This window comes from Vicugna pacos, chromosome 3 (genome assembly GCF_048564905.1).
Source record: "Vicugna pacos chromosome 3, VicPac4, whole genome shotgun sequence".
Lineage (NCBI taxonomy): Eukaryota > Metazoa > Chordata > Mammalia > Artiodactyla > Camelidae > Vicugna > Vicugna pacos.
The window spans coordinates 120,608,987-120,626,579 of record NC_132989.1 but is presented as its reverse complement, the minus strand read 5'-3'; the positions used below and the strand labels follow the sequence as shown (position 1 = coordinate 120,626,579).

At 55.1% G+C, this 17,593-nt stretch overlaps 3 protein-coding genes across 7 annotated transcripts in view; 2 read left to right on the top strand and 1 right to left on the bottom strand.

The window, feature by feature from the left end:
• The window catches only part of PLEKHG4B (pleckstrin homology and RhoGEF domain containing G4B), a 57,980-nt gene extending 56,099 nt beyond the window's left edge, over window positions 1–1,881 (top strand). For all 4 annotated transcript variants that reach the window (XM_072958924.1, XM_072958925.1, XM_072958926.1 and 1 more), the window contains one exon: window positions 976–1,881. In XM_072958924.1, coding sequence (XP_072815025.1) covers window positions 976–981 — 6 coding nt within the window. In that variant the 3' untranslated portion in view covers window positions 982–1,881. The remainder of the gene's footprint in view (window positions 1–975) is intronic.
• A 753-nt stretch (window positions 1,882–2,634) lies between these two features.
• On the top strand, window positions 2,635–7,163 carry LRRC14B (leucine rich repeat containing 14B). Its single transcript, XM_072951661.1, has 2 exons — window positions 2,635–3,524; window positions 6,518–7,163. Exons 1-2 carry the CDS (start codon window positions 2,635–2,637, stop codon window positions 7,161–7,163), a joined length of 1,536 nt encoding a protein of 511 aa, XP_072807762.1.
• Window positions 7,164–13,564: 6,401 nt separating this feature from the next.
• The window catches only part of CCDC127 (coiled-coil domain containing 127), a 7,466-nt gene continuing 3,437 nt past the window's right edge, over window positions 13,565–17,593 (bottom strand). For both annotated transcript variants that reach the window (XM_006198366.4, XM_015251533.3), the window contains exon 3: window positions 13,565–14,538. In XM_006198366.4, coding sequence (XP_006198428.1) covers window positions 13,868–14,538 — 671 coding nt within the window. In that variant the 3' untranslated portion in view covers window positions 13,565–13,867. The remainder of the gene's footprint in view (window positions 14,539–17,593) is intronic.

The window sequence follows — 17,593 nt, the reverse complement described above, 5'->3', positions numbered from 1 at the left end:
CCTTTCATCACCCGGGCCCGGCTGCTGGTTCAGTTCTCTGCAAGCACGTTCCCCAGCCCTGTCGTCGGCAGCACCGGGAGAGAAGGTCCAATTCTGAGTGTGTGCTGAGCCACAGTCCAGAGAACAGGTTCCTCACAGTGACTGGTGACCTCCTTGCCCTCTGCCAGAACAAAACCCCTCATGGGCTGCTCCCCAACCCCTGACTCACTTCCCCTGGAGTCTTGCTGCCTAAACACCCTGGAGCTGGCGTAGCCGCGAGGGGCAGCATGGGTGAGTTCTGACAGCTTAGGCATTTCTCCAACAGCAAGGGGTCAGGTCCACAGAGGCCCAGTGAGGGGGCCAGCAGAGCCCACCTCCACCCACCCCAGCCTCCAGGGGTGGCTCCTTGGGCCCTCAGCACCTCTCCCTCTGAAAGTAGGGGTCTCCCTGACACCCATTCACACCTGCCTGCCCCCTACAGCCCCAGTCCACCTGTCCCCACAGCCCCTCCTCCTGCCACAGCCGGCTGCACTGAGGGCCTTCAGCTGCACACATAGGTCCGGAGCTAATCACAGGTCTACCAGTAACTAAAATAGACTGTTTCCCACAAACCACATATAAAGTCGTCTAAGTGCTTCTGTTCACACAATCTGCTGCTTGTGACACGTGGACAGACACACACATGTTCTGGGGTCAGAGCAGCAAACACTGAACTGACACCTTTCAGGGCCAGATCCTTTCCCCTTGAACTAAGATGCCCGGTGATGCTGGCTGGCTGGCTGCTACAGCCCCGCCGCTCACTCCATTGCCCAGACCTGCGAGTGTCAGCCTTGCAGAGAATGCGTCTGGGTCTGGAGCCCTGTCCCGTCCTTGCCTGGCCCCAGCTGCTTCTTCAAAAGGATGCATGTCCCCGAATCTGAGCACGCCTCAGGGAAGGAGGTCAAGGGGCCAGGTGGGAGGAGGGGACATTGGTAACAGTGGTCCTTCTTTTGGCAGCTGTGATGGGTCTGGATGAGAAGCAGCCCCTCCAGGGAGAACCCCTTGCAGAGCAAAGGAACCTCAACCTGGACATGTGCATGAGGTCACAAGGTCTGGGAATGAGACACTAAAGCTGGGGCTCCTGACCACCCCCTTCTGCCAGTCATGGGGCCACCGGTCAGCATGCCCCCTGAGGCCTGGGCATCATGTCATGGGCCTCCCCCATCCTGCGTGCACAGATGCCCCAGGACGCCCTGAATACTCCTAAGCAGCGGGAGGCCAGGGCAGGAGCACAGGGACCCCCACCTCCGGAGCAGAGGCCCAAGGAGGGGGGTGTCTCAGAGCAGGGGGCCTCTGGAATCATGTTTCCCCTGCCCTCTGGGCAGCTCAGACCATGTCGATGGTCCCCAGGTGCAGCCCCTACGAGGTGTGTCCCAGATGCAGGGGCTACTTTCCTGAGTGTAATTGGAATCTCGGTCTTGTTTCCTTTTTAACAAGCCGTGCGTGGCTAGCAGCACTAGAGTTAGGCTCCACCTGTGAGTCTGGGATGAGGCCACACCCTGCATCCCAGGTGGACCCCAAGCTGGGGCCGGGGCACAGCAGCTGGACCTGAATCTCTGATCTAGCCTGTGCTAGGAAGTCCTGTCGGTGTGGGTGGTGCCCCAAGAGGACCCCTCACCACACAGAGGAGAGTCTGGGTAGACACAGCCCTTCAGTGGCTTCCTGCCACAGGTGTACCCCAGATCCCACCCTGGGGCAATGGCGTCGCCCAACGTCAGCCACCCAGCACAGGAGCAGGTGGATGGGCAGCGTCCTCACCTTCAGGATTTGCCGGCTCTGAACCGTTTTCCCTGTCACCAGTCTCGGTGCTGACAGTCTCAGACTTCAGGAACATAAATAAACTGGACATTGTTTTTTCTGCCACGTGGTCATGGTTCTCTTGCTGGGTTCTGTTGTGTTGGGGACGTCACCAGCACGCCTCCCCCAGGGAGCTTGGCCCCTGTGACTTTGAGGGGACAAGGCCCTGGGAGGCCCTTCAGCTGGAGGGGGGAGCACTAAGGGGGAGGACAGAGGGGAAGCCGCTGCCCACTGTCCTCAGCCTCAGTCCCTCTGATAAAAGAAGGGGGTCCCAGCAGCGTGCAGGCACCTCATGGGGCCATTACTTCTCTTCTCTTGAAATCAGGAATCAGGTGTCAGAAGTGCCCTCGCATGCCCACTACCATGTCCCTAACTCCAGCTGTGGGTCAGAAAGAGGGACTAGGCCCCCAGGGGCCCAAGAAAAGTTTCGCTAGTTCCTCCAACTGTGGGATGGCCCAGGGCTAGGGCAGACGCAGCCCAGGGGAGGGCGAGCAGCCCCCAGGATGGGCCACCCCCACAGTAGACACAGGGAACACTCCCAGGGGCCCAGCCCCCTTTCCCCAGCCAAGCACTGGGCAAGTGCACTTTCACCAGCTGAGCATCAGTAGGACAGGCTGGCCACCACCAGACACCTCCACAGCCAGAGCCAAACCAGCACCCGGGATGAAAATAGCCGTCAGATGACCAGAGGGCTGGCTCACCACCGTCCAAGCAAGCTGCTCAAAGCAGCTGCAGCTAAAAATAGGCCAGAAGGGGACTGTCTTTGGAGAAGCACAGGGGAGAGCTCTGTCCTGCTTGTGGCCAACACGGGCAGGCACGATGTGGTCGCTACGCTTCATTTCTGCTGAGGCTCTGGTGTCCCACCCCAAGATAGTCCAGCAGAGTCTGGGCGGGGTGGCCCACAACATCTACCCATTGCTGTTCAAAGCCAGCTATCTGCTGGAGCAGCCAGAGGTGGTCCGTGCTCTGCTGGAACACTGGCCGCTGGAAGAGTTCCGGCTGGGTGCTCTGCTGGGGCCCAGCACAGAGCACCCCAGGGACCTGCGGGACCGGGCCTGCAGGGCCTGCCTGGAGGCCTGTGTGCGGGGCCTCGCGGACCACGTGCTCCAGGGCAAGGGCCGCAGGCGGCTGCGGCTGGCGGACCTCACTGGCATCCGAGACGTACAGGTGCAGCAGTGCCCCTGTGGGAGGGCGCTGGGCAGGTGGGGCCGCACGGAACTGCTGGCCAGGGTCTGCTGCGAGCTTCAGGCGGAGCACCATGCAGCCTGGAGCCCGGTTGAGGTCCTTGCTGACCTCTTTGTCACCGGGGGTAACTTTGAGATGGTGGTGCAGGCCCTGGGGCCCCCGGGCCATTCCCCACTGCGCGTGCGCTGCATCTCCTTCCGGGCGGACAGCCTGGGCCCCAGCCAGCTGCTGCAGGTGCTGTGTCTGGCTGGGCCTAGCGAGCTGCGCCGGCTTGAGGTGGTGCACAACGTGCGGCTGCACGCCGGCCACGTGCAGCAGCTGCTGGCCCAGGTGGGCTTCCCCCGGCTGGTCTCACTCACCCTGCCCGCCAAGGCCTTCGACGCACCCCCTGCCAGCACTCCAGCCCCAGACGGCAAGGATGCCCTGCTCACCTCCGTTGCCAGGGAGCTCAGCCGGATGACGCAGCTCACTGAGCTGAGCGTGGCCTTCTCCACACTGACCGGGAAAATCCAGAACCTGCTCGGGTGAGTCTGGGGTGGCCGGAAGGAGGGCGGCACAGGGGGCGGGTGACCAATGCACCTGCTCAAGCCCCTCAGCCCCAGACAGGGCGACATGGGACCCTCCCTAGAGCCCAGCTTAGGACACGCTGCAAGACTGCAAATCAGACTGGTTACTTACAAAGCCACAAGCCCCCAGCTTCTTGACTTTTGCCCGGCCCAGAGCAGCAGGAGGGGACAGACAGAGGAGGAGGCGGCCTGGCCGAGGCTGCTGTTGTGTGAAACCTGGGAGCATCAGGACTCAAGGAAGACTGTCTCCAGTTGTAAGAAAAAGGGACACGTCCTGATTAGCAAGCAAACAACATAGAAGTAGCTCCATGACCTGTGGTAAACAAATTCACCCAACGCTGGGGCTTATGACAAGACAGGAGCCTGGGGAGGGCAGCTAGGGTCTCCCCTGAAGGCTTGTTGGGGTGGAAAGGTGGGGCCATCTGCTTCCACGCTCAATCACATGGCTGTTGACAGCCTCGGCTCCTCAGCACATGAGCCGCTCCACAGGCCACCGGGAGTCCTCCAGATGGAGGCCAGCCTCCTGTAACCTTCCCTGGAGAGCACCGTGTGGTTGCTTCTGCACATTGTGTGGCGAGGGCCGGTCACCAGGTGAGGGGAGGGCACTACAGGAGGTTTGGAATGTCCGAGGGCCGCAGGGCCACCTTGGCAGCCACCAGCTATGAATATGCTTATAAAAATTTATGGAAAATTAAACTTCCCATTCCTTGAGCCAGTGAGTGTGAGGATGTCTTTTCAGGTTTAGGCTGTCTTTGACTTACAGGAATTTCTCTTTGACTCAGAGGAAGCCCGAGGTAGCTGGCCCCAGTTGGCCGGGCCCACATTTGCCTCCCCTCCCCTGGGGGACACCTGGGCTCTCCCCATTCCTGCTCCTCCACCCCAGCACCCAGTCTCCCACCTTGGGCGAGGTGGCCCTCGAGTCCACACACAAATACAGCTCTGCCACACGGTGACTCCCTGGGACCCTCAGGATGGTCCTGTGTTTGGCTGACCTGGGTCCTCAGCCAGAGGTGCCTGCGCTCTGGGGACATGTGTTCCACCAGCCAGATGACTCTTCACAGGCCTGCGGGGCTGTCTTGTTAGCTGGGCCCTGACATCACCCCACATACTCTGACCCTCTGCTCTGCACACCTGTGGGCTTCGGTCAGCTGGTTGCTGAGAGCCTGTCCACGGCCCCAGGACAGTCCAGGCGTGGAGTGTGTCAGGCCTAAGTGGCAGGGAGAGTAGTGGGTGGTCTGGGTCCCCAGGTGACCTTCGAGCAGAGGCCTGGCACAGTGGGCGGGCGGAGGGCTTGGAGAGGGCATGCTAGGCAGGAACCCCGCAGGTGAAGGGCCTGAGCTGGGGTGAGGCAGGACAGGGGTTGGTCCACAGGGAGAGGACTGGGATCAGGAGCCGCACGTGAGGGAGGGAGCAGGGAGGGGAGGAAAGGAGGGACAGAAGAGACAGGCCAAGCCCCGGAGGCTCTGAGCAGGATGATGTGCGATCAGCTTCATGTTACAAGCGTCACTCTGCTTCCTTGGCCCACACAACAGACAGATGAAGGGACAGGCAGACAGAGCAGGACCCCGAAGACCACCCAGGTTTGGTGCGTCCCAGTGAAGACTCTCTGCTGAGATTTATTATAGCAGAAGGACACAGGGCAGAATCCACCAAAGAAAAAGGCTTGTGGAATGGGGTCTGGAGGAGATGGGCAGGAGTCCAGAGTCTCGTCCCAGTGTAGCCAGCACCCACTGTGATGACATATGGGAGGTTTACATTAGAGACACAGGCCCAGGGGTTTTACCTTGAGTGGTTGGGTGGGCACCCCAGCCTGGCACACACCGAGATTCCAGACCCCAGAAGGAGAAAGGTGTCAGGCAGGGACCACGTTGTTTGTGCAAACAGCTCAGGCCAGGGACCCCTCATCAGTTGGGTGAGGGACCCTCCCTAAATCCAAGCTCCCAGATGCAGGTGGGCAGTCAGGCCTGCCCTTTGACCCTTTTCCACACCGGAGGCCCCCCCAAGGGTAGGGAGCAGTGCAGGTGGTGAGAGGGCTCCTTGTGGCTGGATGTGGAAACACTGCCCGCAGCTCAAAACCTGAGCAGCTGCCTCTGCAGAGCCAGGCCGTGGGGCGGGCACTCTGCACACAGAGTACAGGTGCAGGAGGCAGTGGGAACGGCATTCTCAGCAGGCGGACAGGACAGAGAGCGGGGCCCTATGTCCCCTGGCACTCAGCACTCAGCCAGCTGACCCCGACCCAGGCCCAGCATCCCAGAGGGCGGGTGTGGGTCTGTTCCTGACTTTGAGAACCGCAGGCAGGACAGTGACTCACCCACCCATGCGTTTCCTGACGCCAGCCACCTACACACCTGGTTCAGAGCGCCAGAGGGGCTTTCAGGTCCCAGGTGATGCTAAGGACGGACCGGATAGCTCCAAGGCGCACTCAGCCCTAAAACCGTGGGCTTTGTCTCTTCATTCAGAGCCAAGCCAGTGTTTCATTTCCTGCCAGTTCACAGCTATCTCACTGCCCCACAATAAGCTTGTGAACACACAACATGCCGACAAAACAGATTTATTACTTTAGTTGCTGAGGACAAGGGCCAGGCCTGTCTTCTCTGGGTAAAGTTAGCTCTTCCTGGACATGACCACACACTGTCTCCATGACCCAGCTCTGCCATCACCCCAAGGCAGCCAACTAGCAGTAGGTCAACGAAAGTTCCTGGCTGTGTTCCAACTACACTTTATTTATGGGCACTGGAACTTGAATTTCATATCACTGTCACACGTCACAAAATATTCTTCTTTTGACTTGTCCAACTATTAACACGCAAAAACCATTTCAGCTCTCTCACACTGAATGAAGTCAGGGGCCGGTAGGTTTGGCGCTCGGGACAGGACTGGCCTAAACAGCCCCAGAGCTCCTGCGGCGGGAGGGCCCCTCTCACCGGCGCTGCTTCCCGCCCTGCCCGCAGCCCCCTGAGGACCCCGCTGAGAGTGCTGGACCTGGCCAGCTGCTCCCTGAACCATGCGGACATGGCCTTCTTGGCAGACTGCACCCACGCGGCCCACCTGGAGGTGCTGGACCTCAGCGGCCACAGCCTGCTGGACCGGTTCCCCTCGTCCTTCTTCCGGCTGCTGGGCCACGCCGCCCCAACACTGAGGGCCCTCACCCTGGAGGAGTGCAGCATCACAGACCGCCATGTGAGCACGCTGATCCTGGCCCTGAGCCCCTGCCATCGGCTGCGTGAGCTCCGGTTCTTGGGGAACCCACTGTCGGCCCGTGCCCTCAAGCGCCTTTTTGCAGCTCTCTGTGAGCTCCCCGGGCTGCAGTGTGTGGAGTTTCCAGTTCCCAAGGACTGCTACCCCGAGGGCAGTGCCTACCCGCAAGACGAGCTGGCCATGACCAAATTTGACCAGCAGAAATACGACGTGATCGCCGAGGACCTGCGCGCGGTGCTGCTGCGGAACGGCCGGGGCGACATCCAGGTCTCCACGCCCCTCTTCGGAAGTTTCGACCCAGACATTCAAGAAACCAGCAATGAACTTGGAGCTTTCCTGCTGCAAGCTTTCAAAACTGCTCTGGAAAAGTTTTCCAGAGCACTGAAGCAAATGGAGTAGGCCCTGGATGGCCCAAGGCGGGGCTGCTACACGGCTGGTGCCCTGGGCTCGGCCAGACCACCAGCATCCCAAGCATCTCTTGTGAAAGCTGCGAGGCGTCCTTTAGGCAGTGTCCGAGCAGGAACCTGCTCTCCAGGAGCAGTGGCGGCGACTGTGGGGTGTCTGAGCGCAGTGCGGTCCTGGAGCGGGAAGCTCCGGGGGTGACCACCGCAGCGGTGACAGCAGAGGAGCACCCGACCCCGCGGGCGTGGCCAGCCCGGTCCCCATGTGCCTGGACTTCAGTCCGTGTGCGGTGTAGATGAGAGGATGACAGCAAGCAGCTGAGGAGAGTAAAAGCGAGCTGCAAGGTGGGTCCCTTGAGGCAGTGGCTGGCTCCAGGGGTGCAGGGAGCCCACAGGGCCGCCCCCAAACTCCAGTCCAGCGAGGACGTGGGCTTTGATCGTTTATGGCTCTGTCCCTGCTCTCTGCCGGTGGGCGGCAGGCCTGGGCTCTGCTGGTGCCAGGCGGAGCCCCCAGCACAGGGCAGCCTCTGACTCGCAGTCGGGACTGTGATGTCCCATCAGCTACTGCTCCCACTCCCACCTCCACAGACTCTAGGCCGGGGTGGGTGTGGGGCTCGGACTCCTCTGGGCAGTTGTCTGAGTCCTGGCGCTTGAGGAGTGGTTAATTCCAAAGTCTGGACTTGGTTTCTACCAAGATCTGATTTGTGTAAAGGGCTGAGTATTAGAATAATTAAATACTAATAAAACAGAAGTGTGGCTTGTTCAGATGTGGTTTGCTTTCTTTCTTTTTAAATCTAGTGCACGATAAAATGTCTTGTATTACTGTGTATTTCCCAGACGTTCATGAAGCCGGGCATGTCTCCATATGCTTGTTGCCTGTTTGTGGTTTTCTCATGATTTCATTTATTTAAACAAAAACAAAATCAGTTCACCCATTTCTGCCCCACACGGCCCCTCCACCTCTGGCGACCACCAGTCTGTTCTCTGTGTCCATGAGCGTGGAGACATATATCTATATCTCAGTCTATAAAATACATTCCACATAGAGTGAGATCATACGGTATTTGTCTTTCTTTGACTTACTTCACTTAGCACAATGCCCTCCAGGTTCATGTTGTCACAAATGGCAGAATTTCATTCTTTTTATGGCTGAATAATGTTCCATGGTGTTCCATATACCACACATTCATCCAGTCATCTGTTGATGAACACTTAGGTTGCCCTTGGCTATTGTAAATAATGCTGCAACAAACACGAGGGTGTAGATATCTTTCCGAATAGTGAATTTTTTTTTTTGGATAAACACTCAGAAGTAGAGTTGCTGAATCATATGGTAGTTCTAAGGTTAATTTCTTGAGGAGCCTCCGTCCTGTTCTCCATAGTGGCTTCACCAATTTACATTTTCACCAAGAGTGCACAAGGGCTCCCTTTTTCCCACACCCTTTCCAGCACTTGTTATTGCTTGTCATTTTGATCATGGCCATTCTGACAGGTGTGAAGTGATATCTCATTGTGGTTTTGATTTGCTTTTCTTTGGTGATGAGTGGTAATTGAGCATCTTTTCATGTCTCTTCAGATGTTCTGGCCATTTCTCAATTAAACTGTTAACTTTTTTCCAAATGAGCTGATAAATTATTTATATATTTTGGGCATTAGCCCTTTATCAGGTACATGATTTGCAAGTATTTTTTCGCATTCTGTAGTTTGCCCTTTTTTTGTTGATGGTTTTCTTTGCTGTGCAGAAGGTTTTTAGTTTGATATAGTCTCACTTGTTTATTTTTGCTTTTGTGTCTGTTGCTTTAGGTGTTAGATTAAAAAGATCATTTCCAAGACTGATGGCGGGGAGCTTACCAACTATGTTTTATGATTTCAGGTCTTATGGTCAAGTTTGAGTTAATTTTTCATGTGTGTTGGAAGACAGTGGTCCACTCTTGCTCGTGGCTGTCCAGTTTTTCTAGCACTATTTATTGAGGCAGCTGCCTTTTCCTCATTGTATATTCTTGCCATAAATTAACTGACTATATATGCATGGGTTTATATCTGAGCTCTTTATTCTGTTCCATTGATCTATGTGTTTTTATGCCAATACCATACTGTTTTAATGACTATTACTTTGTAGTATAGTTTGAAATAAGGGCATGTGATGCCTCCAGCTTTGTCCTTCTTTCTCAAGAGTGCTTTGACCATTTGGGGTCTTTTATGGTTCCACACAAATTTTAGGATTTTTTGTTCTATTTCTGTGAAATATGCCATTGGAATTTTGATAGGGATTGCATTGATTCTGTATATTGCTTTTGGTGGAATGGACATTTTAGCAATATTAATTCTTCCAATCCATGAGAATGAAATAGCTTCTTCAGTTTGTTTCATTAACATCTTGTCATTTTCAGCATACAGGTCTTCCACCTTCCTGGTTAAATTTATTCATATTTTTGATGCGATTATAAATGGGATTGTTTTCTTTATTTCTCTTTCTGATAGTGCATTTTTAGTGTATAAAATGCAACAGATTTTTGTGTATTGATTTTGTATCCTGCAGTTTTATTGAATTTGTTTATTAGTTCTAACAGCTTTTTGATGGTGTCCTTAGGGATTTCTATATATAATATCATGTCATCTGCAAATAGTGACAGTTTTACATCTTCCTTTCCAACTTGGACTCCTTTTATTTCTTTTTCTTGTGTGACTGCTGTGGCTAGGGGTTCCAGTGCTGTGTTGAATCAAAGTGGGGAGAGTGGATATCCTTGTTCTATTCCTGATTTTACAGGAAATGTTCTCCAGTTTTCACCACTGGGTATGATGTTAGCTCTGGGCTTGTCTTATAAGGCCTGTATTATATTGAGGTACATCCCTCCATACCCACTTTGTTGGAAGTTTTTACCATAAATGGATATTGAATTTTGTCAAATGCCTTTTGTCAGAGTTGGAAAGGAGAAACAGCTCAAAGGGCAGATTCAATTCTATTTTTGGAAAACCTGCAGAGGGGGTCTCCAGTTAGACTGGAGCCTGTGCTCTGTGTACAGGCTTGGGAAAGACCTAAGAGTATGAAAATAAAACATTTTATCAAGAGAGAGGCTAGTGTTTGATGTGTGTGTGGCCGAAAGCTCCTCACAACAGAGCCGAGTGCTCAGTGGGGGTCTGAGTCATCGTGTGAGTGGGCTCTGCCCTCTGGTCCGACTCCACGTGGCCCCTCCCCCAGATGTGTCCCCCTCCCTGTGCTCCTGCGCTGCCCCTCCCCCAGGTGGAGTGAGAGTCATCTCAGGGGTTTGCCTGCTAGGAAGGCAATAACCTTCCTCCTGGGTCTTCAGGAAAGAGCTGATGCCCCTGAGTGGGCAGGAGCAGGGAGGGATGTGGTAACTTCTCACTCCTTGGGCTCCTCAGCTCTGCTTTCTTAGCTAGCCTCTGCGCATCTCCTCAGATGTGTTGTGCTGGTAAAGTCTCATTGGAACCCAATTTCAGCCATATGGACTTTGCTACTGCAAGTTCTTGGAGAGTAGGCACGGGGGAAATTTTTTTGAAATGATTTGATTCTAACCCTAAAGAGCAGAGTAGCTTCTGCTGATTGTGCCCATAGAATTTTCTTGACAAGAGACCTGGCCTCTGGGTGGTCAGTGGGTAGAATCCAGCATGTGCATGGCTGAGCCAAGCAGCTGTAGTAGACAAGGGCCCAGAGATGCTGCGGTGGCCTAGGACCTGAAACTTGGGGCAGGAGTGGGCACACAGGTGGAGACTGCTCCTGACAGCCCCCGCCTCACCTGGAGGAGTAACCCATTCTTATGAAACTGAAGAGGCTGGGAGGCTCACCTAGAGCAATTCTGAGGCACACAGAGCAGCCCAGGGTAGACCCACACCTCCCACACATCCCAGGGCATGGATGCACTCATTCAGGGGACCTGCTCAGCCCCAATCCTGAATGTGCCACTTGCAGCCACGATGGGTTTTGCCTGCACCTGCCCAGCCCAAGACTGGTGGCCCTGAGCATGCAGGTGTGATACTGGCTGTGACGAGGGTGGGGGTATCTGCCAGGGCCCAGGAGCGCCCCTGTACTTCTTGTGCTGAAGAGGGCAGGGCTCACACACAAGGGCAAACTGAGTGGGACAGAAAATGCACTCAGCAGAGGGCCAAGGATCAAGCGGGTGTGAAAACGCCACAATGAAGCTGGACTGGGGCTCCTCCTGGTGGGCTTGTAGCAGGGGGCTGTTACCTGTCCAAACCCACCTGGTCTTCCGAGCGGCCAGATATTTGAATTGAACGGGGACATTATGGGATCACCATCCTGGGCACATAGGGACTACCAAGATGGGCACCCCTGTCCTGGGCATGTTGGGGCCCTCATCCTGGGCACATGCGAACCACCGTCCTGGGCATGGGGGGGACCCCCACCGTTGCCTCCTTCAGCCCCCTGCAGTGGACTCATCACTGCCCTTCCTCCAAGAATCAGCACTGCCTCCTGTTGACCACCCTGGCAAAGAGTGGCATAGATCTGATGGCTTCCTCTTGTCCTTCCCACCATAACAGTTCTTGCTCCAGACGGTTCTCTTCAATTACATACTTGGAGCTTAGGAGACACCTGCAGACCCAGTGGACTCTGTGCAGTGGCCGTGGCCAAAGACCTGGGGACTTCAGTCTGCAGCCCCCTCGTCAGCTGCCACCCACCAGATCCCAGGAATCCTCCTCTCCACCAGCCGCTGGCAGGCCCCATGGAAAAGTGTACTGTGGTCTTGACACCCATCATGGGGTTCGCCTACCTGCCTCCACCAACCCAGGACCCAATTCCATGGTGTCACCTGCGATAGTCAGCCCTGGCCTGCAGGCAGCAGCCACCACTGAGCCACCCCACTGGAGCTACAGCCCTCATGAGAGGGGCCGGAACTCCCTGTCCTCCCATGGTTAACACCCCCGCCTCCACTGGTCATGAGCCCCGAAGGCGCCAGCAGGTCCAGGAGGGAGGTTAAATACAGGGTTGCACATTGACTACCCACAGTGGCACATCCCCCTCCGCCTGGACCCCAAAGCCTGCACTTCCTCCAGGAGCAGAGGCCTGACTTCAACAAGCAGCAGGCGATGAGGGACTGAGCATGGCCTAAGGCAGGCAAGGGCTGACCACCACCGTCCCACTCGGGGCTCTGCCTCTAGAGGCATGGCTTTGGCCTAGGAGCCCTCAGGGATGTGGTTCAGGCCCCCTTGCAACCCTACCATCCTGACATAATCCCTGACTTGCCAGAGGGCCTGCAGGTGAGCTTCCTCCCCCAGGGCTGCCCACGTTGGTGCCCCGCTTTCTTCTCTCAGCCCCAACTCTCGCTCGCTTGCCACAACAACGCGCAGCCCACTGTTTCCTGGATTTGGCCACTCGTGGGAGGACAGGTGGCTGCTCTTATTGCGGGTTCTGAGCAGAGAAAGCGGGTTTGCAGGGAGAGATTAAACACACACAGAGATCTCAGGCCAGAGTCATCACTCCAAGGCTCTTGATGTTTAAGAGTCGTTTCTGGTTCTTCTCTGATGCTTGGCCGACTCTCCATTCTTGCCCTGAGGTTTCATCAGGCAGCCTTAAAACAAGCCCCTTTAACTGGCCAGGCTGGCCTGAACTGATCTCTGTTGCTTGTTGCCAGAGTCCTAATGCAGAAAAACAGAGAGCTATTTCTGTCAAACCGCAGGTGGAAGGCAGAGAAGGGCACTTCTGGCATCGTCCCACATAACCCGCTTAGTTACTCAAAAAGGATCTGGTCTCACGTGGGTCAGAGAGACCTGAGGCCAAGCTGCCTGGGTTCCTTCTGGCTCCAGTACCACAAGTGTGACCGCGCCTCAGTTCCAGGTCCCTCACCCGCCAAACGGGGTGGTACAGAGCCCTACAGCAGTCCAAGACCGCGGCCCTCTGCTGGCACCTGCACTCCGATAGGAGGGCTCCCTCCACCCATACCCTGCCTACAGCTTGGACACAGAACCTGCTTTCTTTGGGGGGTTTGGAACTGGGTCTGTGCCAGGCAGAGGGTGCCATGCAACCCACCCTCCGAGGAAACCCAGGACACTGTCTGAGGAGCCTCCGCGTGGCCGTGACCATGCGCAGGACTCAGAGCTGTGCCTGTCCCTCTGCTGACCTGGCCTTGCACCCTTCCTGCATGAGTCTCAGCTGTGCGTGCGATCACGTGCCGAGTCCTCAGCACCCTCAGCGGGTCGCTAAGCCTGGTGAGGTCGCAAGGACTCCACCCCATGGGTAGCGACAGTCCTTCCGCATAGGACCCGGGGCAGGATGACACGGGGGATGTGCCTAAAGCATGCAGAAGCCAGTTCGTATTAGCTTTGTGGAAAATGGGCCTAAGTTTGCAGTAAAACTTGAGATAACTCCTATAAAAAACCTGCTTTGTAAAGAGGAAGGAATCACACTCATAAAAAGTGGCATACTTGCTTTTCAATTGCAGGTGTTTTAATTATACATCACGGCTAATAAATTTTTCCTAAAGCTGAAATAGGAGGTTATACTGTTCTGCCTAATAAAACATGGACAGCGTAAAAAGTGCTTCTGAGAATCTGCGTCCTTAGCTGCGGAAGGGGATGGAGCGGGAGCCCCGTCTCCCAAGGCCTGAGGTCCTGCTCGGGGGAGAGGGGCGGAAGAAGTGGCTGTGAGTGCGCAGGCGCAGCCAGGGCGGCACCGGCAGAGGATCAGTCCCAGGGACTGACCCAGCCAGAGGCCCGCCCACCCTCGAGTCACTTCACTCTGGCCTCCTCTTCCAGGATGGCCTTCTCCGCGCTCCTGAACTTCTTCAGCTCCACGACCAGTTCCCAGTACTTGAGATACAGCCACATAAGCCTCCCATTCTGGCGCCTGTCGGTGTTCCAGACGTCACCACAGTACGTGTCATGCTTGAATATGTCAACCAGGCCAGCCGCCACCCCCAGGTCCACAGCTACTGGGTCCGTGGACGCTCGGACCAGCCAGCTCTTCTCTAGCTCCAGCCGGCGGCGGCGTGGGAGCAGGAGGCTGCAGTAAATGCCCTGCCTCTCAGTGAGGGCACCTTCCAGCTCCCGCAGCAGGAGCCGGGCCCTCCGCTGCCAGTCCTCCTCCCTGTCCAGGCAGCTCAGGTAGGCCCTCCGCAGGGGCTGTGCATTCTCCCGCAGGACCCGCGCCCGTTCCTGCTCCAGAAGCTTCCTTTCCTCCACCATCCTGCGCCCCTGAGAGATGAGGGCTTCTCGGTAACTAGTCGTCCTGTTCTGCTCCTTTTCAAGCTCCAGGGACAACTGGGCCACAGCACGCCGACTCTCTGAGATTGTGGCCTGGTACTTGGCTTCGAGGTCCTGCTGGAAGGCAGCTGTTCTCTGACGACACGCTTCCCTCTCAGCTTCTATTTCTTTCTGGGACTCCCTAGACCAAATCCAACCTGCACAAATGAGTTGGGGGAGGAAAACACATGTAATGAAAAATCAGAGCACAAGTTCTATAATCTTTAAAGAAAACATAAAGCTGCTAAGAACAGCATTTCAATAAAATCTTAAGTCTTGAGAGGTACGAATAAGATAGCATTTTGTATGAAACTACATAATACACAAAGTTCTTAACTTAAAAATCAGATAAGGGCTCCCAAAGATAAGCACGGGACGGCTGCAGAGAATCTGCCTTTCAGCCTCCGAGTTTTTGAGGCTGAGAAAATCTACCACTGCTTTCTTTTGCTCCCAAGCCCATCACCGTTTGTCTGCTCTGGGCACAGAGCCCTCACGTACCACTGGCAAGGTTTAAGAATGAACGTGGGTGAGTATGCTTCAAACACTCTCAGTCAGGTTATTGCAGAACTAAGTTCCAAACGTGTTCAGCTTTGCCTGCTCATCAGAAGTAAACAGCTGAAGCCCAAGATGTTTGCTTATGTTCCAACAGGGGCCACATAAATAAGGAGCTAGGAGTTCAGCCTCAAGACAAGATGAGGCCCCACCATAACCTCACAAACACGGGACAGAAGAGTGCGGAGAGCTGGGGTGGGTAACACCCAGCTTTGCCTCACAAAGTGAGGAGTCACCAGGCACCTGCAGCGTGGAGAAAGCCAAGGTCAGAGAACGGGAGTCTGACGACCACAAAGCCTGGGGCCAGCAGGTGTCTGGCCCTGGGTGTTGTTGCCAACTTGTCCCCATCCCACCAACAATAAGAGGAAGATGGTGTGACGCCTCCACTGGTATAGGATACACTCCTGCCCAGTAATTTCATCAATGTGGGGGCAGCCACGCTGGGTCCTAGCCTTTCACAGTGACAACTCGTCCGGCCAGTATTTGTGAGTAGCAGCAGGGATCTGAGCCCCTTGGAAAACAGCAGGATTGCTCAGTAAACCTTCAAAGGCACCAAGAGGACCACTTAAAGCATCATTTTACACCCAGCCCTCCAAATGCAGCCAGGGGGCTCACACATTTCTCTCCCACTTCCTCTGCCTCCCTGGTGTCCACCCCCCAGTGGAAACTGCTGGAGTGTCCATCAACCGTCGGTTCTCTTTCTGCTCTTGATGGTCCCTCCCCATCAACACCAAGGCGGTGTCCTTGCTGTGCGGCCTGTCCCCTGGTCCCGATGTCACTGTCACCCATGAGGACAGCACTTCCAGGCGCCTAAGAGCCGCCTTCATTCTACAACCATGAGACCAAGTGCACCCTTCCTCACTTAAACAGCCTCCAGTCCCTAAAGCTGAGGGGTGGGGCAGGACAGAGCTAGCCCTGCTGTACCAACCCAATCCGAGTCCAATGCCTCACACATGGAGCCAGCGGAGGCTGATTAATAACATGGCACACACCTGACATCGGAGCACAGAACATAGCTCATCAGGAGGGCCTCCAGGAAGAGGAGGTGACTGGGCAGCTATGGAGACCAAAGTGCAGGATGGAACGGTAGGTGGACACCCCAGTTCTGGTCTGGGAGTCCTGCCTCATGACTCTGCAGACACAACTTGGTGGAGCCTCAGTTTCAGAAGGCACATGAAAGAGCTGTGAGTCCTGCTTTTGGGAAAATGGAACACAAGCACTCTCTCCTATTCTTCTTGCTAAGAACAACAAAGCACCTGGACGCTGTACGTAGAACTAACACAAGACGCCCATGGAGGGCGGACAGGAGCAGGCAGGCTGGCGAGGGATCTTGGCACCCAAGGACACCGTGGCAGTGGGTCCCCTGGGGCTTCATTTTGCCTTGTGGTCCCAGATTTGAAGCTGAAATGCCACAGCTAACATTTACTTAATGGTGAAAAGACCGACTGCTTTCCTCCAAGATCAGGAACTATTCAGCAATCCTGGAGGTTCCAGACAATGCAAGAAAGGGTTAGAAAGGAAGAGAGAAAACCTGTCTCGCACCTCACAGAAAAATTACCTCCAAATGGATCATGCACTCCATGTAAAACGCAGAGCTAACACTGCAGGGAAGACACAAGAGAGAACCTTCTGGACTCAGGGCCAGGCTACGCGTCCCCACACTCGGATTTGAAAGCATGAGCCATCAAAGGAAATACTGATAAGCTGGACTTTATCAAAGCGAAAACTTCTGCTCCATGGAAAACTCTGTTAAGAGGCTACAGGCTGGGAGAAGATACCTGAAAACCAGACAGCCAACAAAGTACTAGAAGCTAGAACACAGTAAAAACTGTCCAAACTCAACATGAAAAAAAAATCTGATCAGAAAACAGCCAAAAGACAGGAACAGACACTTCAAGGAAGCAGGTAAACCAACGCAAGTAAGTGTGAAAAGATGTCCAGAATCATCAGTCGTCAGGGAAATGAGGTCAAAACCACAGGGGGTGTCACTGCACGCCCGCAAGAACAGGCAAGGGCAGTGGTGACCACACCAGAAGAGGGGGGAACCCAAGAGACCGGACGAGAGAGCAAAATGGTTCAGCCACTCTGGGGAACATCTGGCACTTTCTCAAAAAACTGAACATCGACTCCCAAGGAGGCTGATGAACAGGCGGGTTCTGTGATTCAGGGATCTGCAGCCCAACTCCAGCCCTAAGGGCGCTGCTGTTCACAAACTAGCCTGCCAGCTTGCAAAACCCTACCTAACACCCAGAGAGGCTGCCTGTGGCTAGGGCGATGAACTGCTGAGTGACACCACTTACTCAGGTAATAATTAGCTAGCTTTGAGGCTGGGAAAGGCCCAAGGGGACTTGTTTTTCCGACTCTCTGGCTTTTACAGCTTGTCTGGTGTGAATAGGACGCTGTGGTTATCAAGCCTTCCTGGGAGCCCTGAAGAATAGACACCAAGCGGGAAAGGGGGAGGCTGCCTGCTGCCAAGCCCTCGGCCACAGCCACGTCCCCAGTAGTGGCGCCTGAGGGGACTCAGGGTAGGGAAGAACAGGACACTGGCCCTGGGCAGCTCAGGTGCACATCACAGGAGTGATTTCAATGAGCCCAGACGCCTGCGTCTTTCCGTGCGTGGAAGAGTGCTACGTATTGTACACATTGTATTAATGTATTAAC